Here is a 25,940-nt window from a genome sequence, read left to right as displayed (position 1 = left end):
CGCACACACACACACACACACACACACACACACACACACACACACAAAATGAACAGACACCTCTGAAAGATTCAGAAAAACCGCCAGGAACACCTTTAACTGTTCCACCATCAGCCATCTTCTTTTGACACCTTCCAATGTTCCACTATCCGCCATGTACGTTTTTACAGAGGGCAAACAGTGTAACAGTGACTGTGATAGTGACAGTGTCAGCTCAATATATAGTGTCTGACATTGATGAGGATGAGAAAAAAGAAAAGGTACGTGATGTAAATAAGCACACACACACACACACACACACACACACACACACACAGAGAGAGAGTTAATTAATTTCAGGCATAGCCATAACAATGTTCAAATCGTAATTTTAGCTTAAACAATTTTCTACTTTAACGTGTAAGTGGCAGCAGATGACAGACTCTGAAACAAAACTGTCACTGTAGAAACACATCAGAAAAACCACACCGTGTGGTAAAAAGGTATGAATTCATAATTTTTCAAATATCTGTAATTACGATTTAAAAATTAATAGTTACATGTATACAAGCATTAAAGAACAATCTTTATTTTTAACAGCCATAAAATAAAAGCCCACTGAAGATGCTGCAACTGCAGTGAAACATGTTTGGGTTAAAAAACAAAACTGTGTTTTGATAAAGGCGGATCCTATCCAAAAATATATGTGTTTTCCTTGTTAACTACAGAAACACAGAAGTCAACTAAGTATCTTTTCTAACAGAGATATCAACTCATTTTTTCATGTTGCAGAACAACAGTAGTTTTCAATGACACAAAATAGCGGCTAACGTGTGAAAATGTTACCATGTTTTGCCAAAAGTGCTAGAACATGATGAACCGTCGTAGTTCAAATAAATTCTAATGCCGTCCCAGCAGAAATCCTGCGCTTTAATGGGAACATGCATATGCGTAGAGCGTACCACGTGCAATGAATGGTGCTGTCAAGAAGAAATACGCTTCAAACCAGTAAAACAGACCAGACATTTCGACTTTGTATTTATGTAACGGAGCACACAAAAATTAAAATAAGAGTCTGTGAGTAACAAATTGCAAACAAACAACGTAACAGGGGACGTTGGAAATCTGAACAGAGAAGTAGTCGAATGGAAAAAGTAAAACACGCACGCTGATTTGCGCTTTCTCAGACGCATCTCTGTAGCTCGCAAAACTATTGGCAAACTGTAAATACCCTGCCGGTCATTAAAACCGCAACTTCAACTTGATATAAAGTGAGTAAACGTCTGGATATGGAAATTATTAGCAGCTCAGCTCAGTCGCACGGCGTAGTAAGAGGAGCGCTATCTGCATTTCGAGCATAGCTGAAAAATTACATACAATGTCTCTCACTAACAAATCGCAGCTAAATATGGGTGATTTGTTGTAAGGTCATGTTATGCCTCGTGATAGAAGAAATTAATGTCTACCAGCACGTGTTGGATTTCGAGATCGACACTGGGAGTATCATTCTGCGATATTCTTACTTGCGTTGTTCGGGATCGCTGGACTGCCACGTGAATTCAGTATCGATGGGCTCAGGACGGCCATACTCAACGCTAGGCAGCATGTGAACGGCAACACGTTATTAACGCCGAGAGGACACACGTGCTAAGGTTGCTTGGTCGTTAAAGTCATACAACTATTCACGTACCTTTAGTCAGCACATGAAATATTTAGCAGCAACACCAGTATGGACACGGAGAGTGTGACGTGTAAGGAATCGCTGACTGTTTAAAGGACGACCATTACGACGGGGGAACAGAGAATGGCCGGCCGACAGTAGGGTGCCCAACGAAAACACTTCAGACAGGAGTGGCACCTCGTCACTTACTTAAACGAGTACCGGTTCTGTGTACAACGCTTCGATGAATGTATATGTGTGTGAGTCCGTAACTAAGTGGCGAACAAGTGGGTCGACCATGTGGAGGACCTTGATTCAATTCCGAGTACTGCCACAGAAGTTTTTCTTTGTGGGAAGACTGTAAAGGAGCACACACAGCGTCGCTGTAGCAGCAGAGGAGCTACGTGAGTTATAAATAGCGGCTCGAATACCTGGAACTCTTACGGTTGTAGAAAGCTTGTTTCCATTCTAAATGCTCTAATAAGTATAAGAAAACTGCAAAAAACTGTAACATAAACACAAACATTATTTTAACAAAATTTTATTACATTATAAAATGAAGCTATGGGTGCCGTGTTAAACAATGTCCAATGTTGCAGTGGAACACCGTGATTCAAATTTTTAGTTCATCGCAGTTAAAATATTCAAATAGTCAGACGAACGTCAAAATGGTTCGAATGGCTCTGAGCACTGTGGGACTCATCACACACACATCCATGCCCGAGGCAAGAGTCGAACCTGCGACCGTAGCGGTCTCGCAGTTCCAGACTGTAGCGCCTAGAACAGCTCGGCCATACCGGCCGGTGAAGAAAGTGAAATAACATTTAAATCGCCACAAAAAGAGACGTATGTTTCACATTGTAGATGATGCCTGAATCAGTGGTATAGCTTGTGGAACATCGTTATGGTAAAAGGCGGTGTATAATGTACTATGATATTCTACCACTGTCAACAAGGACCATCAGGCACATCTACTAGATTTATCTTTGTGAAGCCATTAGATTTGGTTGATATTATAGCAAAGGATCAACGTATCATATTGAAAATATGTATTAACTTTGTTACAAGAATTGATGAAGATATCGTGTTCGGAAGAGGAATTGAGGAATGTTCGTGGTCAAGTTGATGTATTGACATTTTTTTTTAGTAATTTAAGCCTACACACAGCATTAGAGAAAGAAATTGTAGCTGTTTGGTGGACTGCTTCCCACTACAAAACTTATAACATAGCGAATTCAATCTAGGTACCCGCTACTTGCAATTGCCTTGATATTTTAAGTATTGAGTTCCCCATTAACTATAATCACGTTTCGCATGCATTAAGTTAATGACAAAATTCTGCCCTAAGTTTCTGTTACTCCAGAAAAGAATACGATATGCCCCTACGGGAAGATCCATCGTTCGGGCAAGGTAGCAGCAGAAGCAGACGTCCTCTGCTTCGAAAGAAGTTGCAAGTAGGCGCTGAAAGATATCCCAGCTCCTTTGGCGTAATTCTGTAAAGATGGAAAATGGAAATTGTGGTGAGAGGACGGTGTCGCGTATGCGGCACTCAGTGCGCGCGCGCACATGAAAACGCGGACTCGCTCCCACGTATACGCATCGCCTCTCGGCCAGCGCTGTGTCATAGATTTCCCGGGGGACAAAGCGACTTCCCGGACTATTTGCGGGAGACCTAACCGCAAACAAAACGAACAGCGCTTCGAACGGGCGCGACCCGCAGTCTTTCCTTCCTCCGGCGTCCCTCTTATCCAGAGCAGCGCCGAGCCGCCGTGCTCGTATAGAGCCGACGCCGGGGTGGCAGGCAGGGTCTCGTCTTCCCGGCGCAAAGACCGTAGCCGCCCGGCGCTGCGCCTTTCAGCGACGGAACCGCCCGGCACTCCAGTCTCTCACTGCCTCGTCCCGTCTCTGCAGCCCACGGCTTCCAGCATCACAGTCAGAATACCTCAGTGGTCTTTGATTAAAGCTAAAAGCTATTGCTTCCCCCCTGCTTCGCATTCTCATCGAATTACTGCGACGTCCAAGATGCTGATTTTGTTTGTCGTCAAACTGTAAGGTCTGCCTGCGTCTTTTATGCGGGCGCAGTTTATATCTGTGCGGGGACCGACCGTGGCACAATGCAGTATGTAATACTCTACCGGGTAAATACGTGTTTTGCAAATCAAACTGCCTTTTCCTGGTGCTAGTTATTTTATTTATCCCATATGCGTTTCGCCTTCTCCTTTTCTAACGCATCATCAGTGGAATGATTTGCTGATCTGCGTTTCCTCACATCTGGTCTGGAGGTCGCACTACCACTTTTATTACTATTCTATATTCACATCTTTGTGTTTTCCCCCTCCACACACTGTTCACCACATTTCTCACTCTTTTTTTTGTGGTGGACTATCGTTCTTCTGTCACTTGATACAACTATTTCGTGGTACACTTCTTTTCACAGCCTAAATATTGTATCAAGTGACAGAAGAATGATAGTCCATCATAAAAAAGAGTGAGAAAAATGGTAAACAGTGTGTGGATGGCGAAAACACAAAGATGTGAATATAGAACAGTGATAAAACTCGTAGTGCTACTTCCAGGTCAGATGTGAGGAAACGCAGATCAGCAAATCATCCCACTGATGATGCCTTAGAAAAGGAGAAGGCGAAGCGCGTATGGGATAAATAAAATACCTAGAAGCAGGAAAATGCAGTTTGATTTTGAAAACAAGTATTTATATGCTTGCTGCGGAAGGTGGCCACCCAAACAAACTTGTTGTTCTACAGGGTGTCTGAAAAGAAAGTTTACTGCACAGTTCAGGAATTTACTTTTACAAAGACAGTGCCATTTAAATTCAACTCAACGTGCCTACTGCACTCATTTAGACCATGAGCAAAATTCTGTATGACGTCTCGGATTGTAGACACAGAGATCGCTGCCATTTGGCTACGGATATTTGCTATCAGTTGCTCCAGAGATGTCCGATTAATGGGAAACGCTTTACATCTGACATATTCTCACAAGAAAAAAATCCATGGGGCTCAAATTTGGACTGCGTGGGAGCTAGTTTATGTTCGTCCCTCCAGAAGTACCCCGGCCGTTTTGGCGGAGCGGTTCTAGGCGCTACAGTCTGGAACCGCGCGACCGCTACGGTCGCAGGTTCGAATCCTGCCTGGGGCATGGATGTGTGTGATGTCCTTAGGTTAGTTAGGTTTAAGTAGTTCTAAGTTCTAGGGGACTGATGACCCAGAAGTTAAGTCCCATACTGCTCAGAGCCATTAGAACCATTTTTGCATCCAGAAGTACAATCTACCAGGAAAACCTTCACAAACTTGCAGCATGACGCATAGTATGTGCGTGCTGTGGCTCCGTCTTGCTGAAAGCATATTCTTTAATAGAAAGAAAAACCAGTCCAAATATCAAATATCTTGTTTTTCATTCGATGACCAGTTTCGGGCCGAGACCCATTTTCAAATCAACCTACAAGGCGGGAATTCAAATTTACATCCATGCATAATACAGTTATTACCAAATTCATGAGCATATGCCTAACATACAGTACTTATCATTTTAATTGTACATAAAAAAGTCTGAAATGTCATTTCCGAAGATGTCGGAATAAAGTGTAATGCACATTACAGTGAATAAATATAAGTGGGAGTTTACTCCTTCTCCTGTCGTAAGGAAGCATCGGGAAGAACGCGCCCCATCAGATTATAGGAAACTCTACGACCACCAAGAATACAACAATCTACACAACAGTCGTACAAGATCTCAATAATATAAGCACTTTTTAAAATCTATCTCAAAAAGAGTCAAATACTTAAAATCACTGTCCAGTAGTACACAGCAGCGCCACAAACAGCGTATATTACGAAATCACGAGGTTTTCTTACGACAGAGGAAGCAGTAAACTGTACCCACTAACATGTACATTACACATTTTTCGAGGTGTTGCGAAATGCCATTTTCGACTTTGTTATGTAAGTTTAAAACGATATGCTCTGTATCTTTGGCATGTGTTTAAGAACTTGGTAATAACTACACTCCTGGAAATTGAAATAAGAACACCGTGAATTCATTGTCCCAGGAAGGGGAAACTTTATTGACACATTCCTGCGGTCAGATACATCACATGATCACACTGACAGAACCACAGGCACATAGACACAGGCAACAGAGCATGCACAATGTCGGCACTAGTACAGTGTATATCCATCTTTCGCAGCAATGCAGGCTGCTATTCCCCCATGGAGACGATCGTAGAGATGCTGGATGTAGTCCTGTGGAACGACTTGCCATGCCATTTCCACCTGGCGCCTCAGTTGGACCAGCGTTCGTGCTGGACGTACAGACCGCGTGAGACGACCCTTCATCCAGTCCCAAACATGCTCAATGGGGGACAGATCCGGAGATATCGCTGGCCAGGGTAGTTGACTTACACCTTCTAGAGCACGTTGGGTGGCACGGGATATATGCGGACGTGCATTGTCCTGTTGGAACAGCAAGTTCCCTTGCCGGTCTAGGAATGGTAGAACGATGGGTTCGATGACGGTTTGGATGTACCGTGCACTATTCAGTGTCCCCTCGACGATCACCAGAGGTGCACGGTCAGTGTAGGAGATCGCTCCCCACACCATGATTCCGGGTGTTGGCCCTGTGTGCCTCGGTCGTATGCAGTCCTGATTGTGACGCTCACATGCACGGCGCCAAACGCGAATACGACCATCATTGGCACCAAGGCAGAAGCGACTCTCATCGCTGAAGACGACACGTCTCCATTCGTCCCTCCATTCACGCCTGTCGCGACACCACTAGAGGCGGGCTGCACGATGTTGGGGCGTGAGCGGAGGACGGCCTAACGGTGTGCGGGACCGTAGCCCAGCTTCATGGAGACGGTTGCGAATGGTCCTCGCCGATACCCCAGGAGCAACAGTGTCCCTAATTTGCTGGGAAGTGGCGGTGCGGTCCCCTACGGCACTGCGTAGGATCCTACGGTCTTGGCGTGCATCCGTACGTCGCTGAGGGCCGGTCCCAGGTCGACGGGCACGTGCACCTTCCGCCGACCACTGGCGACAACATCGATGTACTGTGGAGACCTCACGCCCCACGTGTTGAGCAATTCGGCGGTACGTCCACCCGGCCTCCCGCATGCTCACTATACGCCCTCGCTCAAAGTCTGTCAGTTGCACATACGGTTCACGTCCACGCTGTCGCGGCATGCGATGGAGCTCTGTATGCCACGGCAAACTGGCTGACACTGACGGCGGCGGTGCACAAATGCTTCGCAGCTAGCGCCATTCGACGGCCAACACCGCGGTTCCTGGTGTGTCCGCTGTGCCGTGCGTGTGATCATTGCTTGTACAGCCCCCTAGCAGTGTCCGGAGCAAGTATGGTGGGTCTGACACACCGGTGTCAATGTGTTCTTTTTTTCCATTTCCAGGAGTGTATGTTGTGCGTGAGTGTAACTTTAGTTTTCTGCCCTGTCAGTGGGATTGAAAATATGTCTACGCCCGAAACTGATCATCGAATGAAAAATAAAATGCTTGCAACTTGGACTGGTTTTGCATTCTACTGAGCAACAGAACTTGCTGATTCAAGTTTCTCCAGCGTGCTGAAAGTTCGTACACATCTTCTTTGATTATAATGAGAAATGTTTCGCAACTCAGGAACCAAAAAGCCATTTACCATCGTTACATAACCTTCCGATTTCACTGTAACTGCACGACCATTCTCGTCCTTGAAAAACTACGGGTAAGTTACTCCAAGTTCTGATATCGCTGTCCATACAGTAACTTTTGGCGAATGAAGCCATTTCTCATGCTTCTGTTTATCATTAGTTACACTTTAGTAGCGTCAATTTTGCTTATTGACGTGGAAGTTCAGATAAAAATGACCCTCATCAGAAAACAAAATGTTTTTAAATGAAGGGCACTCACACATCACTAACGAAATCAAATGTTAATACTTGCACAAGTTGGATTTTTTAACCCTGCAGTTAAGGTCGTTTTGCTGAATTCGGTGCAGTGATGATATAAGCACATTTAAAGGACTTGTACGCTTACGAATGGCCAGGTCAGGACTGTCACGAACAGAGCGATTTACGCTCTCCACGGTTTCATCCGTTCTTGATGACCCTGGTCACTAGAATTTCTGTTTGGCCAGTGTTTAAGGGGTCTCCTTATACGTTTTGATCCGTTTCCGCGTAAAAGGAAAACTTGGAGCACCTTTTACATTATGCAGTGCGCCAATCAACAATCACCACAAAATATCTTCCTTGCTACAGTCGCCGAATCAACGTTGTCGTGAAATTCGCGCTCACAGAAAGCGCGGCCGGCTCCCGAGAGGCGCTCCATATAGACTGAAATCCTAAGGCTAAGCAAGCAATGGAGTACTCACTCTCCTTCAATGTGGTGCGCATTCACAGAGACCTCTTCAGATATAAGCTTTCATTTAAGACACATTGTGTTACATATCATAATTACAGTTTCTCCTCTAAAGGTGCACCGCCCTATCATGGCTTGAGCTCGAAAGCTTTCTATACCAGACTTTTTATCAGCAGTCCTCACAGAACAAATTCGATAATAAAGCACATCACCTCAAGTCAACAAGTCAGCGATCGCACGCATTTGCCTGCATTGTTACACTGACCGTTAGAAATTAAAATTGTAGAGCCGCCACAAGTCGCACGTAATTTTTTCTTCATTTTACATGTTCCACTCGACCAGCGCAAGCATCTTCATAAATTACGTGGCCGAGGGGATTTATTTGGAACAATAGGTGACATGTAGGAATCAACATCAACGCAGTTGGGTAGTTTGAGAAACAAATTACCAATGAGTGGATGCAGCTATACATGAAAAACATTAGGAAACTTGGTTACTCTCTTCCTCGCCGACCTAAGGTAAGTATCAAAGCTACATGGAATTAGAGTGGGAAGGAAGTGAAGGGAAGGGCACAATTTGGTCAATATGCTTAATATAAAACTGTTTAAACCAAACTTTCTTGATATTCCTTTATAACCGGAATACAGGAATTCTCACCGGCCAATACACGACTATTGAGCACTCAGCTTCTGGTGAACGTCCTCCACCAACAGAAACAGACACGCACTCGACTGGTTGATTGGTTTATTTGGAGGAGGGGACCAACGTCGAGGTCACCGGTCCCATCTGATTAGGAACCATCCCGTCATTTGCCTGAATCGATTTAGGGAAATACGGAAAGCCTAAACCAGGATGGGCGGACGCGGATTTCAACCGTCTTCCTCCCAAGAGCGAGTCCAATGTGTTAACCGTTGCGCCACCTCTCTCGGTCACTCACCTGACAGAAGTAGACGAGCAGCAGAGTGAAGGTAACAGTGCAGCGCAGCAGTACTTGACGTCAGCACTACGTCCTACCTACAGTGAGACAGTAGTTTTGCTGTTGCCATCCTTCTTGAAGTATGGCTCCTTTTTGGTTGTTTTTGCCTTCCCTACAGTTTCAGCAACTACGTTAGTAATATATCGTTCTATGACATTGTACACGCAATTACTTCTCTCCTATTTCACTGTCAACGCAATGCCACTATGATTTGTCTTCGCAACTTTCGACTAAGCAGTTTCCGCAAAAGGGCTTGTTTTCTCAATCAGATAACATTACCGTGGTCCATGAGCCACAAACTTTAAATCAACATCCCACAATAAGCTTGTTTTCAAAAGGGTTACTATGGTTTCTGAAGAAAGAAAACAGTAAACGTTAACATAAGTAGTCTACACCTATGTGATATATTGTAAACTACAGATGGTGCAATTTTTCGGGTACCAAACTAAGTGCGAACGCCGTACTCTCTGTCATACAAAAATTTGTTAAGTAAAAAATGTAGAAGCGACAATTTCTTGCTTCTTGCAGAGCAAAAAAAAAAAAAAAATCTTAATATGTAATATGTAATGTGTAATGTGTGTGTGTGTGTGTGTGTGTGTGTGTGTGTGTGTGTGTGTGTGTGTGTGTGAGTGATTATTTAATTGTCAGTCTGTTGCCATATTATGTACTGAAAGTTTGAAGTGTAATTGTAAAGCTGACTCGTTCCACGCCATAGGGAGTAATTACGATCCATTTACATGCAGATACTCTCTAATACTAGAAAAAGGACACACAACGAAGGAATTGTCTGAATTGGACGTATATCGGTTGATGTCATGTTCACGTACATATAAATGATTACAATTCCAGAAAAATTATATGACATACTGTAGAGCAAAAGCTTAAAAAATTGGACAGTTCAATAATGCGTTGTTCTAGCTCTGGCTTCTCTGCAAGCTGCTTCTAGGTTTGGTACTGATTGATAGAATTTCTGGATGGTACCCTTAGGGCATGACAAATTTTGTCCAAATTACGCTTTGGATTGTCAAAATTATGACGTGGTTGGAGAGATCTGCAGTTAATGCTCAGAACGTGCAAGTTTTGGGGGAGATAAGGCGACTTTGATGGCCAAGGCAGGGTTTGCGGATGACGAAAGCAAGCATTATCTAGCTGAAACGTAATTTCATGATAGCTTGCCACGAAAGGCAATAGAACGGGCTGCAGAATATCCTCGACGTAGCATTGTGCTGTAATGTTGCCGTGTACGACAACCAAAGCGATCCTGAGATATAAAGAAATGGAACCCCAAGATTATCGCTTATGGTGGTCCGGTCATATGGCGTATGACAGTCAGGTTGGTACCCCACCCATGTCCTGGGCGTCTCCAGAATGTCTTCGGGCTGCAGTCAACTTGACTGCAGTACAACTGTCTGCAGTGATGAGTCTGGCTACGAAGTGAACTCCCGATGTCCCGATGTTGGGAGACACGCAAGACTGCAGCGGTATACCAAACTGTCACCTGCCAGGAGTAATGGTCCAGGATTCCATTTCTTTTCATCGCAAGACCTATTTGCTTGTCTTCTGCGACAGCCTTACAGGACAACAGTACGTCGACGATATTCTACAAATCTTTTTGTTGCCAAGCCATCAGGGCTTACATTTCAGCAAGTTAACTCCTATCCACACACAGTGAGATTTTCACCTCTTTGTCTTCGTGCTTGCGAAATCCTACCTTGGCCAGAAATGTCGCTCGATGTCTTCCGAATTGACTATCTATGTAGCATTATGAGCAGAGCCCTTAAATCAGCTCTATATTTTTCCGATTAAGGCCCAAATTCAACAAAATTAGACACGATATTCCTCAGGAGGACATCCAACAATTATATCACTGAACGCCAAGACGAATAATTGCTAGCCAGAGGCAGATCTACGCATAATATATTTACTCAATTTGTGGAGCTCTTTCTCGGGAAAAAATTATCCAATTTATCTGCAATTGTAATTATTAGTTTTTCTGCATATATGTGTCACTTCTACCAAATTCCGTCCTACTCGTATAGCTGCTCGTGGTGTGTCGGTATTCTTCCCACTTAGAGCATAACGAAACTGAACACCAAACTGAGAACGCGGCATTGGACTTGTGAGACACTCATGTTGACAGTTTTAACTCTTCATCAGACCTCTGTTGGACATGCGAAGAATGGCTTCTGTGTATTGAACATACATACCAAGGATCTCAGTACGTCGTCGGGCACGTTGCTGGAGCTGTTGCAGAGCGCGTAGACGGCGGAGTGCGAGAAGATAACGGGCGCCTGGCTCGCTTCCAGCGCGTCCTTCATGGTGGCGACGCTCGAGTGCGACAGGTCCACCATCATGCCTAGGCGGTTCATCTCGCGCACCACCTTCTGCAACACAGCAACGTCACAACGTGCTTCTCATTCGTAAGTGGGCAGTTTATTACTACACAGAAGCAAGAAAACATGTAATCTACGTATTCAGTAATACTCATTTGTTTTGTTGAACGATTAATATTATGAACGGATGTCATCGTTTCGGCTTTCCTGCGGGCAGTGTCTACATCACTACTCACTACTTGACACTTGTTCAAATGGCTATGGGACTTAACATCTATGGTCATCAGTCCCCTAGAACTTAGAACTACTGAAACCTAACTAACCTAAGAACAGCACAGAACACCCTTCCATCACGAGGCAGAGAAAATCACTGACCCCGCCGGGAATCGAACCCGGAAATCCGGGCGTGGGAAGCGAGATCACTACCGCACGACCACGAGATGCGGGCTGACACTTGTCATTGCACAATTATATATAATACTGAGTTACTGTCACTTCAAACCCACCCGGTTAACCATGTGGTCTAAGGCACTGCTTTCCGGGCGGGAAGGTGTGCCGGTCCCCGGCACGAATCCTCTCAACGAATTAGTGTCGAGGTCCAGTGTGCCGGCAGGCGCTTCAGTCTGGAACCGCGATAACCGCTACGGTCGCAGGTTCGAATCCTGCCTCTGGCATTGATGTGTGTGATGTCCTTAGGTTAGTTAGGTTTACGTAGTTCTAAGTTCTAGGGGACTGATGACCTCAGAAGTTAAGTCCCATGGTGCTCAGAGCCATTTTTGAACCAGTGTGCCGGGCAGTCTGTGAATGGTTTTTAAGACGGTTTTCCATCTGCCTCGGTGAATGCGAGCTGATTCGACTTATTCCACCTCAGTTACACTATGCTGGCGATTGCTGCGCAAACACTTTCACCAGGTATGCGTACACCAAAATTACTATACCACGGAAACATAGGGGCTACACTCGCCTGGTGTGAGATGTTCCCGGGTGGTGGGGGATGGGGGTGGGGGGGAATCCGCAGGGTGGCCGAACCGCACAATAACACTGGGTTCGGTATGGGGCGGCGGTGGACTGAGTAGACTGCTGTAGCCTGTTGTGGGGTTGTGAACCACTGAGATATCTGGCGGGGCCGAAGTCTCTCCATCGTTTCTAGGTCCCCAGTTCCATACAATACGATAATGTCCCTCCAGTAATCACATAGCTTTTTCGATTCTCCATCGATTCCGTTAATAAACTGGGAGAGAACGAGTTTGTGCAGCGCATTGGCAGGAGCGACCGAGGCTTGAAGACTGCCCTCGAAAGCACAGCTCAATAGTTCATATGATCTGATTTGCTATTTCATTGGTGAGCCGTGCGTGGCTCTTCTTCCCGCCATCATGTATTTTACACCCTGGTTTTAACGTACTTCCACCTCACTACGTTAATTTAAATTACTACTCTCACTGAGTTGCTGCTTTTCCTGACCGTGACCTGCGCTAGCAGAGCGTATTGATATATCACCTCTCGTAGTATCTTTACTCGACTGCTATTACTTCCCGCTCGTTGTCAGTCGGAGAGGGTTCGGCTTGTGAGTCCGGGTCGTTTGGCAAATGGACAATCAGAAAGTGATGAAACGAATTACAAAAGGCTGTCCATAAGGGACGATCTGCGGCCCCATCGTCTGGGACCGCTCCTACAGTTACTGGAGGAGCACATCTTGACAGATGGAGTTATCGCTTATGCTGATGATCTACTCGTCGTACTTTTAGCAAACAACCGTGCCCAACTAGAAGAAAGAGCCAATGGAACACTTCGGACAATAACCCAATAGTGCACAGATAATAAATTAATGATAGCAGGAAACAAAACAAATTACACATTGCTAAAGGGTATCCTGCGCAGGAAACCAATGGTCAAAATCGGGGACACAAAGATAAAAAGACCAGCAGTCACACGCGATCTAGGAGTATACATTGATGAACGATTGAACGTCCACAAACACATACGAGTATGCACACACAAAGCAGAAAAGATACTACACAAACTGACTAGGCTAAATTCGGAACAATTCAGTCACACGAACATACCATTGCGCTCTCTTCGAGTCAGTACTATACTTTGTTGCCAGTAAGTGGGCCCACAGATTAAATCTCTCAACCAAAAGAACCATTATTCGTCGAGGCCAAAGAAGTGTCCTACTTCGACTAACAGGGGCATTCAACACAACATCAAATGACGCACTATGTGTCTTCATGGGAATCTTCCCCATAGATATAACCATCACGTACCGCGTAGCAATGTTCTGGCTTAGGATGGGGAGAATAGACCATGTTCGGCAGATTAGTGGTGTGCCGATTGAGACAACACGCCAACTCAGAGCATGGCGAGTGGATACCTGACAGAGCGAGTGGGCCAACAGCGACAAGGGCCGCGGTGTATACAACTTCTTCCCTGACATACGGGAAAGACTAAAACTAAAACATATCGGTCCCAGCCGCGGTATGGTACATTTCATTACAGGACATGTCCCCTATCCCACGTACCTGTACCGTGTCAGTTTGCAGCAGACTAATAGATGCACATGAGGGGAAGAAGGTTCCCTTGGACACACTGTCTTCTTCTGCGGACAACGCACGAGCACAAGAGACACAGTACACGTAAATGGCCTGAACACACAGAACGAACTACATGCCATAATACGCGACCCGGAAAGGTGGACTGAACTCAACAAACTAACTGACGAAATCTCGAAGATCCAACAAATAGAATACTTGCACAACAGACCCTACCGAATGCAAGTCGGTCCAAACAGACATCATGATGCCCAGGGGGACACAGATATGATTAGCACCACGACTGATGAAGAAGAAACAGATACAGACCAGGGCACCAACACAAATATTGAAGCGTCCAATGCGGATGATCCATAGTGTCTACGAAGTCCACTTCAAAGAACAGTCTGGATTAACCGATGAGAGGTGCACAAGTGAAACACAATCCTAAAAACAAACTGCATCTTATATGCAAATACACTCCTGGAAATGGAAAAAAGAACACATTGACACCGTTGTGTCAGACCCACCATACTTGCTCCGGACACTGCGAGATGGCTGTACAGGCAATGATCACACGCACGGCACAGCGGACATACCAGGAACCGCGGTGTTAGCCGTCGAATGGCGCTAGCTGTGCAGCATTTGTGCACCGCCGCCGTCAGTGTCAGCCAGTTTGTCGTGGCATACGAAGCTCCATCGCAGTCTTTAACACTGGTAGCATGCCGCGACAGCGTGGACGTGAACCGTATGTGCAACTGACGGACTTTGAGCGAGGGCGTATAGTGGGCATGCGGGAGGCCGGGTGGACGTACCGCCGAATTGCTCAACACGTGGGGCGTGAGGTCTCCACAGTACATCGATGTTGTCGCCAGTGGTCGGCGGAAGGTGCACGTGCCCGTCGACATGGGACCGGACCGCAGCGACGCACGGATGCACGCCAAGACCGTAGGATCCTATGCAGTGCCGTAGGGGACCGCACCGCCACTTCCCAGCAAATTAGGGACACTGTTGCTCCTGGGGTATCGGCGAGGACCATTCGCAACCGTCTCCATGAAGCTGGGCTACGGTCCCGCACACCATTAGGCCGTCTTCCGCTCACGCCCCAACATCGTGCAGCCCGCCTCCAGAGGTTTCGCGACAGGTGTGAATGGAGGGACGAATGGAGACGTGTCGTCTTCAGCGATGACAGTCGCTTCTGCCTTGGTGCCAATGATGGTCGTTTGCGTGTTTGGCTCCGTGCAGGTGAGCGCCACAATCAGGACTGCATACGACCGAGGCACACAGGGCCAACACCCGGCATCATGGTGTGGGGAGCGATCTCCTACCCTGGCCGTACACCTCTGGTGATCGTCGAGGGAACACTGAATAGTTCACGGTACATCCAAACCGTCATCGAACCCATCGTTCTACCATTCCTAGACCGTCAAGGGAACTTGCTGTTCCAACAGGGCAATGCACGTCCGCATGTATCCCGTGCCACCCAACGTGCTCTAGAAGGTGTAAGTCAACTACCCTGGCCAGCAAGATCTCCGGATCTGTCCCCCATTGAGCATGTGGGACTGGATGAAGCGTCGTCTCACGCGGTCTGCACGTCCAGCACGAACGCTGATCCAACTGAGGCGCCAGGTGGAAATGGCATGGCAAGCCGTTCCACAGGACTACATCCAGCATCTCTACGATCGTCTCCATGGGAGAATAGCAGCCTGCATTGCTGCGAAAGGTGGATATACACTGTACTAGTGCCGACATTGTGCATGCTCTGTTGCCTGTGTCTATGTGCCTGTGGTTCTGTCAGTGTGATAATGAGATGTATCTGACCCCAGGAATATGTGAATAAAGTTTCCCCTTCCTGGGACAATGAATTCACGGTGTTCTTATTTCAGTTTCCAGGAGTGTAGTTAACAGCACCTCCATGTCTAATAAGAGCTTAAAGCTAGGTACCTCCTCAAGGGACCTACGCCTTCCGTTAAGAGGCAGCGCACAGTCTGCATGGAAGGATCTTAATTGTGGTTCCTCTCTTTTGAGCACAACCCGACGGATACCTATGGTAGATCGGGGAAAACCACTGTTCAGGTCGTGTTGTCGGCGGGGCCGGGAGGTGCTTGCGCCTGATGTACTCTACTAGGAGCCTTGTAGGCTCAACACAAACCGTTATCGTCATTACCTTTATTACTATTACCACAAGAACCCTTTCATTAGCAATTTTGAACCAAGCACAAGATCAGTTACCTCTTTATTGTATATCGTAAATAGTTTAACACTCTGGACATGGAGGTCTTAGTCTTTGTTTCTAGCTTTAACATACCCTAGTCTCTTCTAGTTAAGTTAGTTTTTAGAATGGTAGATGTTAAAGGTATGGTGAGTGATGGCCAGCGTCTTGAGGGTCATTCCAAGACCCGGGCCGCTGCCCACAACCAGGTGACGGGCAATAGTATATCTATCTCTTCTATCTCTATTCAATTCTCTTCCTTCCTTCTTTCTAAATATTTAATTTCGTTTTGTTTATTAATATCTCACTTGATTTTGTATTAGTTATAAGTTTTTCTAATGCTGCACAAAAAAGATCCCGCCTCCACGTGGCGGGACAAGGGCAGCGGTGTGAATGGGGACGGTAGCTGGGGTGGTGTTACTATCAGTCACACCGTTCCCCGGACCCAGTCACAGTGGCTAAGTGGCAACATACGACCCACCATAAGAAATTAGACGGTGGGCCATAAAAAATAAGCAGTTAGTGGAAAAAAAGTCCGGGTCTGTTAGTCAGTTGGAACGCGTCTCGAGTGCAGACTGGACCTGCCAGTCAGGGAGTTTCAATGCGCCACTAGTGCAGTCGGGTTGGAGCAGCAGTGAGGTCTGCGCCAACTTGGCTAGCCCGACCATTGCCACCACACATCAATTGACCCGGGCGACTGTCTTGGTGGATGAATTCTGGCTTGCCGATTGTTCATGAATCGGCTGTGTGTGTGCATCGACTTCCGACTTGTCTTCGTGGGTGTTTGGTTACTGTTGCGTATCGTTCAGGTCTTCGTGCAAGTGTTTGTCAGGTTGTGTGTGTAGTTGCTGTTACTTCCATTGATGACTATTTGAGATGTTGTCGGCATTCTGAGAGCAGTCGGCCGGTTTTTGCGGACGAGGGAAGTTATCTCCGTGCGGTGCAGTCGGCTGGGACCGCTGGCAGCCCCTGCGCGGTATCGGAGCGTGTATGGAGCTGTCCGATCGCTACGAGCTTCGCAGTTCACTGACCCAGGACGTCAAAGTTGAGTAGTGCTTTCAACTACCCAAGCCACGTACATTCATGTTGCGGTGGTTTGTTTCTGATGGTTTGCTGTTGGGGAGGTTTTCTTGTGAGCAACACTGAGTGTTTCTACTGCTCAAATCTACCCGCCATGCGGTGCAATTAACTATTTTGGTCGACTACAATTCTAGTGAACCAGCGGAATTTTCTGCCTTGTGGCCTATAACGTTCTGGTTACATGCTGTGGCCACTAACGTAATTTCAGGCAGCGTCCGTCCAACATTGTGTGTAATTCTGACAGCTAATAAATACTCCATTGTGGATTATCACGTTTGTAACCTTTTATGTTTGAGCTTTCATGTACTGATTGACGGGAAGCAAGTCGTTGTGTCTGTTCAAATGGTTCAAATGGCTCTGAGCACTATGGGACTCAACTTCTGAGGTCATTAGTCCTCTAGAACTTAGAACTACTTAAACCTAACTAACCTAAGGACATCACACACACCCATCCCGAGGCAGGATTCAAACCTTCGACCGTAGCACGTTGTGTCTGTCGGTCCGTGGCGGTCCCGTGGTTGTGTTCCTATGGATCAAGTGTAGTTGGGCTCACCACCTGTCTCGCCTTAGTGAACGACGGCAGACCTACCTTCCTGGAGACTTCTGAGTGCCACCGGTGTTTAGTTATCTGTTTTCAGTTACTTAAAATTTAAGTCTCATAGTTATTTTTTCATTTCTTTTTAAAAATAATGCAAACTTAATTCTTAAATTTATCTTTCAAGCTTAAACATTGCGGCCTTCTGCCTTTAAAAGATTATGGTTATATATTTTAAAATTTCGAAACTTAATTGTGGTCTCCAGCCATAGATATTGCACCTTGCATATTTTTTTCCTATATGCTTTCACTTGAGGCTTTCCACTTAGCTGTGGTATGTTTTTTTTCATTTATTTTACTTGCCTGTTTAATTGCATTTTTAAGATTTCTTGTTTTTAAACATTCTGGCCTCCTGCCTTTAAAAGTCTATGGTAATATATTCTGAAATACTGAAATTTAATAGTGGCCTTTAGCCATTTGTATTGCACCTTGCAAAAGTTTGTTCTATCTACTTTTCTGTGATTGCTGTCTTAATAGGATTTTTATCTTGTTCACTTATTAAGATTTCTTGTTTGAAGGCCTTCAGCCGTGAAAGGGTTGTATTGGGTAAAGGTCAGGCTATGTGCGTCTTTGTTTGTAAAGGTTATTAATTTACAATAAATTAAAATTAGAAGGTGAAACTGACCTCAACCTATTTGGCCCTTTCCACAATCCTATTACCTGTTCTTCCCAGCGCGTTTAGTGGTCGTATCAGTTGGTGCGAGGGGCGTTCAATAAGTAATGGCACACATTTTTTTCTCGGCCAGTAACGGTTGAAAAAAAATGCGGTGTGGGATATGATGGAGTATTCCCGCTTCACCTCCTACACGGGACCTGGCAGTGGACAAAAGAGCAGTGAATAGTTGGGCTAGGCGATTGTTATCATAGCAACAATTTAGCAACAACTTGTCCGATATTTCGCGTGCGTCTGGTCGCATACCGCTGTCGCTCCGGCAATGCTGGAACGTGCGGACAAACTGATTCGAGGTGATTCATCGATCACGATCAAACCCCTCATGTACAACTGGATGTCTCTATTAGTAGTGCTGGCATACTCGTCCATCAGTTGGCATAGACAAAGGTGTATGTCTGCTGGGTTCCTCGGAATCTAGCAGAGGACCGTAAAGAGCACCGATGGGCCATCTGTGTGGAACTGTTTGCGCGTTACGAGGGTATTCGTTACCACTATTTTCCAACGACGTCACAGGCGATGAAATATTAGTTTATCACTTTGAACCGGAAACAAAGCGACAGTCCTTGGAATGGCACCACACCATGTCTCCTCCGAATAAAAATTTCGAACCCGCACCCTTAGCAGATAAAGTAAAGGTGATGGCGCTCAATGACCCTGAAGGGGTTATTCTGTTTGATGTCGTCTGTCATGGTGCAACGCCAAAATCGGGTGTATATAGTGGCGCCTTCAGGAAATGAAGAAGTTGTTTCAGCGTGTTTCTCGCCACGAAAATGCAAACGAACTCAACCTTCTCCACGACAACGCAAGGTCTCACACAAGTCTGCGCATCCGACGAGAGCTCACAAAACTTCTTTGGACTCTTTTCCCTCATCGATCCTACAGACCGTATGCCGCGCCTTCCGACTTCCTCTGTTTGACCAAATGAAGGATCATTCTAAGGAAAGCAGTACGTGGGTGAAAGAGACGTTATTGATGCAGCAGAACCTTGGCTCCGACGTCGACCAGTACAGTGGTACTCTGCGGGCATACAGCACCTCCCAGTAAGGTGGCGTAAGGCTGTCGCGTTGACCGGATATTATATTTTGAAAATAGCCAAGAGTACAATTAATTGTAAGTAGGGTATTTAGGTTTTTACGTTGGTAACGCCACGTAGCGCTCTGTATGAGAATCACTGACTGTGCTGTGTGCAGTCTGTGGCTGCTTTGCATTGTTGGAAATTATGCTATTTTACTGAAGGGTAGTTGAATGTGAACAGCGAGTAGCGTTGCGCAGTTGGAGGCGAGCCACCAGCAGTGTTGGATGTGGGGAGAGAGATGGCAGAATTTTGAGAGCGGACGATCTGGACGTGTGTCGATCAGAAAGAGTAAATTTGTAATACTGGATATCATAAAATCATAAACTGGAAATTGAAATAAGAACACCGTGAATTCATAGTCCCAGGAAGGGGAAACTTTATTGACACATTCCTGGGGTCAGATACATCACATGATCACACTGACAGAACCACAGGCACATAGACACAGGCAACAGAGCATGCACAATGTCGGCACTAGTACAGTGTATAGCCACCATTCGCAGCAATGCAGGCTGCTATTCTCCCATGGAGACGATCGTAGAGATGCTGGATGTAGTCCTGTGGAACGGCTGGCCATGTCATTTCCACCTGGCGCCTCAGTTGGATCAGCGTTCGTGCTGGACGTGCAGACCGCGTGAGACGACGCTTCATCCAATCCCACACATGCTCAAAGGGGGACAGATCCGGAGATCTTGCTGGCCAGGGTAGTTGACTTACACCTTCTAGAGCACGTTGGGTGGCACGGGATACATGCAGACGTGCATTGTCCTGCTGGAACAGCAAGTTCCCTTGCCGGTCTAGGAATGGTAGAACGATGGGTTCGATGACGGTTTGGATGTACCGTGCACTATTCAGTGTACCCTCGACGATCACCAAAGGTGTACGGCCAGGGTAGGAGATCGCTCCCCACACCATGATGCCGGGTGTTGGCCCTGTGTGCCTCGGTCGTATGCAGTCCTGATTGTGGCGCTCACCTGCACGGAGCCAAACACGCATACGACCATCATTGGCACCAAGGCAGAAGCGACTCTCATCGCTGAAGACGACACGTCTCCATTCGTCCCTCCATTCACGCCTGTCGCGACACCACTGGAGGCGGGCTGCACGATGTTGGGGCGTGAGCGGAAGACGGCCTAACGGTGTGCGGGACCGTAGCCCAGCTTCATGGAGACGGTTGCGAATGGTCCTCGCCGATACCCCAGGAGCAACAGTGTCCCTAATTTGCTGGGAAGTGGCGGTGCGGTCCCCTACGGCACTGCGTAGGATCCTATGGTCTTGGCGTGCATCCGTGCGTCGCTGCGGTCCGGTCCCATGTCGACGGGCACGTGCACCTTCCGCCGACCACTGGCGACAACATCGATGTACTGTGGAGACCTCACGCCCCACGTGTTGAGCAATTCGGCGGTACGTCCACCCGGCCTCCCGCATGCCCACTATACGCCCTCGCTCAAAGTCCGTCATCTGCACGTACGGTTCACGTCCACGCTGTCGCGGCATGCTACCAGTGTTAAAGACTGCGATGGAGCTCCGTATGCCACTGCAAACTGGCTGACACTGACGGCGGCGGTGCACAAATGCTGCGCAGCTAGCGCCATTCGACGGCCAACACCGCGGTTCCTGGTGTGTCCGCTGTGCCGTGCGTGTGATCATTGCTTGTACAGCCCTCTCGCAGTGTCCGGAGCAAGTACGGTGGGTCTGACACACCGGTGTCAATGTGTTCTTTTTTCCATTTCCAGGAGTTTTAAACATTATTAAGGAAAATACATTGTTTGTTCTCTGTCAACATCTTTCATTTGCTAACTATGCCCATCAGTAGTTAGTGCCATCAGTAGTTAGAATCTTTTATTTAGCTGTCAGTACTGGCGTTCGCTGTACTGCAGTAGTTAGAGTAACAAAGATTTTTGTGAGGTAACTGATCCGTGAAAGATATAGGCTATTGCTAGTCAATGCCATTCTTTTGTAGGAATTATTGAAAGTCAGATTGCATTGCGCTAAAAATATTGTGTGTCATTTTAGTGTTGATCAGAATAAGTAAAGAGAGAAATGTCTGAGTACGTTAAGTCCTGCTCAGGAGCTCTGTCATTCTTAATTTTTCTAAGGAGATGTTTCAAAATAATATGGTGTATTGAAATCCTGAATAAAACCAACCTGATTTCAGAAAAAATTACTGCATTAGTTCTTGAAGGACACTCTTAATACGTCCGCATCGCTATTATTTCCTAATTTCTGTATTTCTAATCGTATTCGATAAAATAGTGCACGCCTTTGGCGTAATTTCATCAGCATATATCACGTCTTCTTTGTGGATTATGAAGTGACGTATTTGAGTTAGCTGTGGTCAATTCACCTAAGATGGCTGAGAACAAGAGGAAGTTAAGTGATGCAGGTCTTGCATATCTAGTTAATGTGAACGAAACACATTGGGACTATTTTACTGACTACTTCTGATATGGCATAATGTCTACGAACGACCTTGAGTTAAGGTTTTGGGCGAGGACTCATACTACAATGATTGCAATCGTCATACAGAAGGCACTACAAAAAACACTGATGCGAGGAAGTTAACCGAAGTACACTATTGTTTCTGCTCAACGTGTAAGGCGGCATACATTAGTGTTGGGACATAATTATATATGTCCGAGACAGGAAGCTTATAAACATTGTAGGAGGACATCAGCTTTCTCTTAAGAGTTTATTGAATTTAATGTTTCCGCAACTGTTGCAGCCCATGTAATGTTATTTATTTACAATCTTCTCATCGGCATGTTCTGGATCTCATTGCAATACAATGGCAGTCTCAACAAAATTAAACCAATTGTGCACCATTTCCATAGCCTCGCGAGTTATAAATACGTTCGAGCGAGAAATCACTACAATCACAAGTCAATAGCATTGTGGTGTGGATATCTCTTTACTAGAAAGCCCCCTGAAAATCGATTATGTTGTGAGCCATTATGAAATCTGAGAATACAGAGTTATGATTCTCAAAATAAAAATCTATTGCAGCATGCTAGAAGAAAATTCGTGCATCTGTAGTTGATTTAAACCTGCTTGTAGAAAAGGTATGTGTTTTAACGTTAACAAGTTTTACAATTGTGACGCCTTGTTAAAATTATTTATAAAGCCTACTTGTCTGGAACACTCCGCAGTAACTGAAAGCATAAACCAAAAGCGAGAGCTACTATGAAATTAAAGAAAGGCAGGTAGAATGTAAGGAATGTCCTGCGCAGTTGTTTGCAAGTGAAAAGAAATAAAGGGAGTCCCTTCAGTTTATAATATGTACCTTGCTGAAGTGGTCAAAACTCGTAATCGGAATCTACTGTGTTTCTTTGTAGTCAGAGACTACATCAGTGGCATGTCTTGCGCTGAACAGTCAGATCACATGCTTTTCTCTGTCAAGAGCTATTAGACTGCTCAAATAGATTGCTCCAGATATTATTGAAATATAAAATATTATTGAAATATAAATACTCATTGAACGACTACATTTACTTAAATAGCTGGAAGCTGTATCAAGCCTCTGTCTACCACAGAAAAAATAGAAAGGAAAGTTATTCCCATGCTGTTACTTTTCGTGATGTGGAAACTTAATATTAAAAACAAGAAACTTCTCCCCTTAAAATAATACGAGGTAAGTACACGTAATTAGCTACAGGCAATGTCTGTGTAGTTCTTCGTAAGGTTTGGTAACAAATGCTTCTTTTTCGTCCTTGGAACTCCCCACTGTTATCCGGTCCCGAAACTCTTTAATAAAAATATTGTTCTATTCAATTGACCAAGCTTTACTTTTGTTTCGGAAAAGCCCTCTCTCCCTTATCAAATTTGATTATGACATCTCCTGCACTCCAGTTTAACATCGACGCTCATCCACGTTCAACGCGGTCCAGAACATCTACCTCAACAAATTTCTGCTGTACACATGCCATCTGTCTTCTCATTCTTGTGCATTTAAAACTAACTTCCTAGGTGTTATTCTTCTGCTAACAACTTTATCTCTCTTTCCTAGTACTATTTTCCTTTCCGTTTCTGTAATGTATATAACTTCAAAGTCTTTTAGCGTCTGTGATGTTGCCATTTCATTTAATTACTGAGTCGGCTACAGTGCTCGCTTCTCTTCACGTTAATTTCATTCGTGTGTGTATTTTTACATCTATAATATTTCCGTATGTAGCACGCTGTTTCGGAAAACGATTTTCTCTGTAATTTACAGAGCAAAATGGAAAAATATTCATTTAGGCACGTGTGTACCACGTTTATTGGTTTTCGAAGAGTAACATCCACGAGTTGTAATATTTTACAAACAAGGTTACTTTTTTCTATCATGTAACTGAGGTATTGATGTTGTGTACATACAATTTTAAATCAATTTCCAATCAAGTTTGGCTACGAGGCTAGCAAAGTTCTAAATTTTAAATGTTTATCTTTACAGAGATGAATTTAATGGAGGTGGAATGCTCATTTAACCGAGGTGTTCGAGCGAGTCCACTTTCTCCTGAGTACACAACTCAGTGAGTCATCAGCACGACAAGCTGGTGTCACGCAGTGACATATTCCTCGATACACTGTGGTTATGGTGATATAAACACGATTCCTTAAGTACCCCACAAGAAGGAATCCATTGGTGCTGGTGCCTTGGGAGCAATTCTTGAGGATCACTGAGTCCTAACGATCTTCCAGGTAACCTGTTGTTGAACTCTTGCACAACATAATGAGCAAAACGGCTTGGGTGGAGTGCTGCATCCACGGATTGTCCCTAATGTCTAGACTGGCATTTTCAAGGAAGGCATCGAAACAGTCCTCAATAAAAGCTCGGTGCAACTCACCTGTGAGAGTATCCGCATAGTAGTATGGACTGATGATTTCATCTTGTAGAATTTGCACACAAATGCAGTAATGGTCTATTAGTTTTCACAGTTGACATTAGGAACTCATCTAGTATTTTCTGGGGTTCATTGCTGGATATTATGACGGTTCACTTTACCATACTTTGCGCATGTCCGAATGAAACTACTTGTTTTCGATTGAAATCATTCCCCTTCAGTTCCTGTGTCGGTGTCACTTGTTACAGGGGAAACTTGCGACAGAATACTACTCACCATGTAGATACATACCTACACCTTCATCTACGTGGTTACTCTGGTATTCACAATAAAGGGCCTGGCAGAGGGTTCAATGAACCTCCTTCAAGCTGTTCAAGCTGTTCCACTCTCGAACAGCGTGCGGGAAAAACTAGCACTTAAATTTATATGTGTGAGCCCTGATTTCTCTTATTTTATCATGATGATCATTCCTCGGTATGTAGGTGGGTCCCAAAAGAATGTTTTCGCAATCGCATTAGAAATCTGGTGATTGAAATTTCGTGAGAAGGCCCCGTCGCAATGAAAAACGTCTTTATTTTGATGATTGCCACTCCAATTTACGTATCATGCCTGTGGCACTATCTTCCCTACTTCGAGGTAGTACAAAACTAGCGGCCCTTCTATAAACTTTTTCTATGTCATCCGTCAGTCCCACCTAATGAGGATCCCACACCGCACAGCAATACTCCAGAATAGGGCTGACAAGGGATGTGTTAGCAGTCTCTCTAGTAGACCATTGCACTTTCTAAGTGTTCTGACAATGAATCGCAGTCTTTGATCTGCTCTACCCACAACTTTATCTATGTGATAGCTCCAATTTACGTTATTTGTAATAGTAATACCTTTGTATTTAGTTGAATTTACAGCTTTAAGATTGGTGTAAATCGGTTATTTGTTTCAATCACATAGGCTCCTTTAACAGACAGTTCCTTCAGTCGTTCGATGTCTAAATTACGTTTTGGTGTGGCTTTTGGTTGCTGACTCCAAATCATCTTGATTTTCATCTTTCCTACCACTAGGAAATGATTCGAGCCAATTTCAGCTCCTCAATACGTTTTGACATCTCTTATAAATGAAGTGAAACGTTGATCTGTCATAACGTGGCCAATCTGATTTACTGTTTTGCCATCTGGAGAGCACCATGTACCTTTGTGTATATCTTTGAGAGGGAACATTGACGAGTAAATTCTCATATTCTTTGACAGTGCAAGGTTGATTATTTTTAATCAATTTTCGTTCGTGGTTGAGTACTTGCTATATTTTCCTATTGTGGGGATGAACATACACCTAGTAAAATCATTAGGATGATACAACTGTGCGTGGATGGCTCCCAGGCAGCAGTGAAGTCCAGAGTATCCATATCCCCCACCTTTCCAATTAAAACAGTCTTACGACAGGGAGACGCCCTTTTATGTGTCCTCTTCAACCTTTCATTAGAGAATGTGGTTCGGGAGAGTAATTTACATCTATACAATGGTCTCCAATTCTAACACAGTGAAGTACAACTCCTGGCTCATGCATATGATATAGTTTTGTTGAGTGAAATTTAAGAAGAAGTGAGAGACATGTACAGATCTCTCAGGCAGAGTGCCAGCAAAATCGGGCTTC

The 25,940-nt window shown here is 45.1% G+C and overlaps 1 protein-coding gene across 1 annotated transcript in view; it reads right to left on the bottom strand.

The window, feature by feature from the left end:
- LOC126355537 (dipeptidase 1-like) overlaps positions 1-25,940 on the bottom strand; it is a 399,494-nt gene that overhangs the window by 70,774 nt on the left and 302,780 nt on the right. Inside the window, exon 7 of the mRNA XM_050005883.1 lies at positions 11,185-11,361. Coding sequence (XP_049861840.1) covers positions 11,185-11,361 — 177 coding nt within the window. The remainder of the gene's footprint in view (positions 1-11,184; positions 11,362-25,940) is intronic.

Source organism: Schistocerca gregaria, chromosome 3 (genome assembly GCF_023897955.1).
Source record: "Schistocerca gregaria isolate iqSchGreg1 chromosome 3, iqSchGreg1.2, whole genome shotgun sequence".
Classification (NCBI taxonomy): domain Eukaryota; kingdom Metazoa; phylum Arthropoda; class Insecta; order Orthoptera; family Acrididae; genus Schistocerca; species Schistocerca gregaria.
This window is presented reverse-complemented; position numbering and strand designations above follow the sequence as displayed.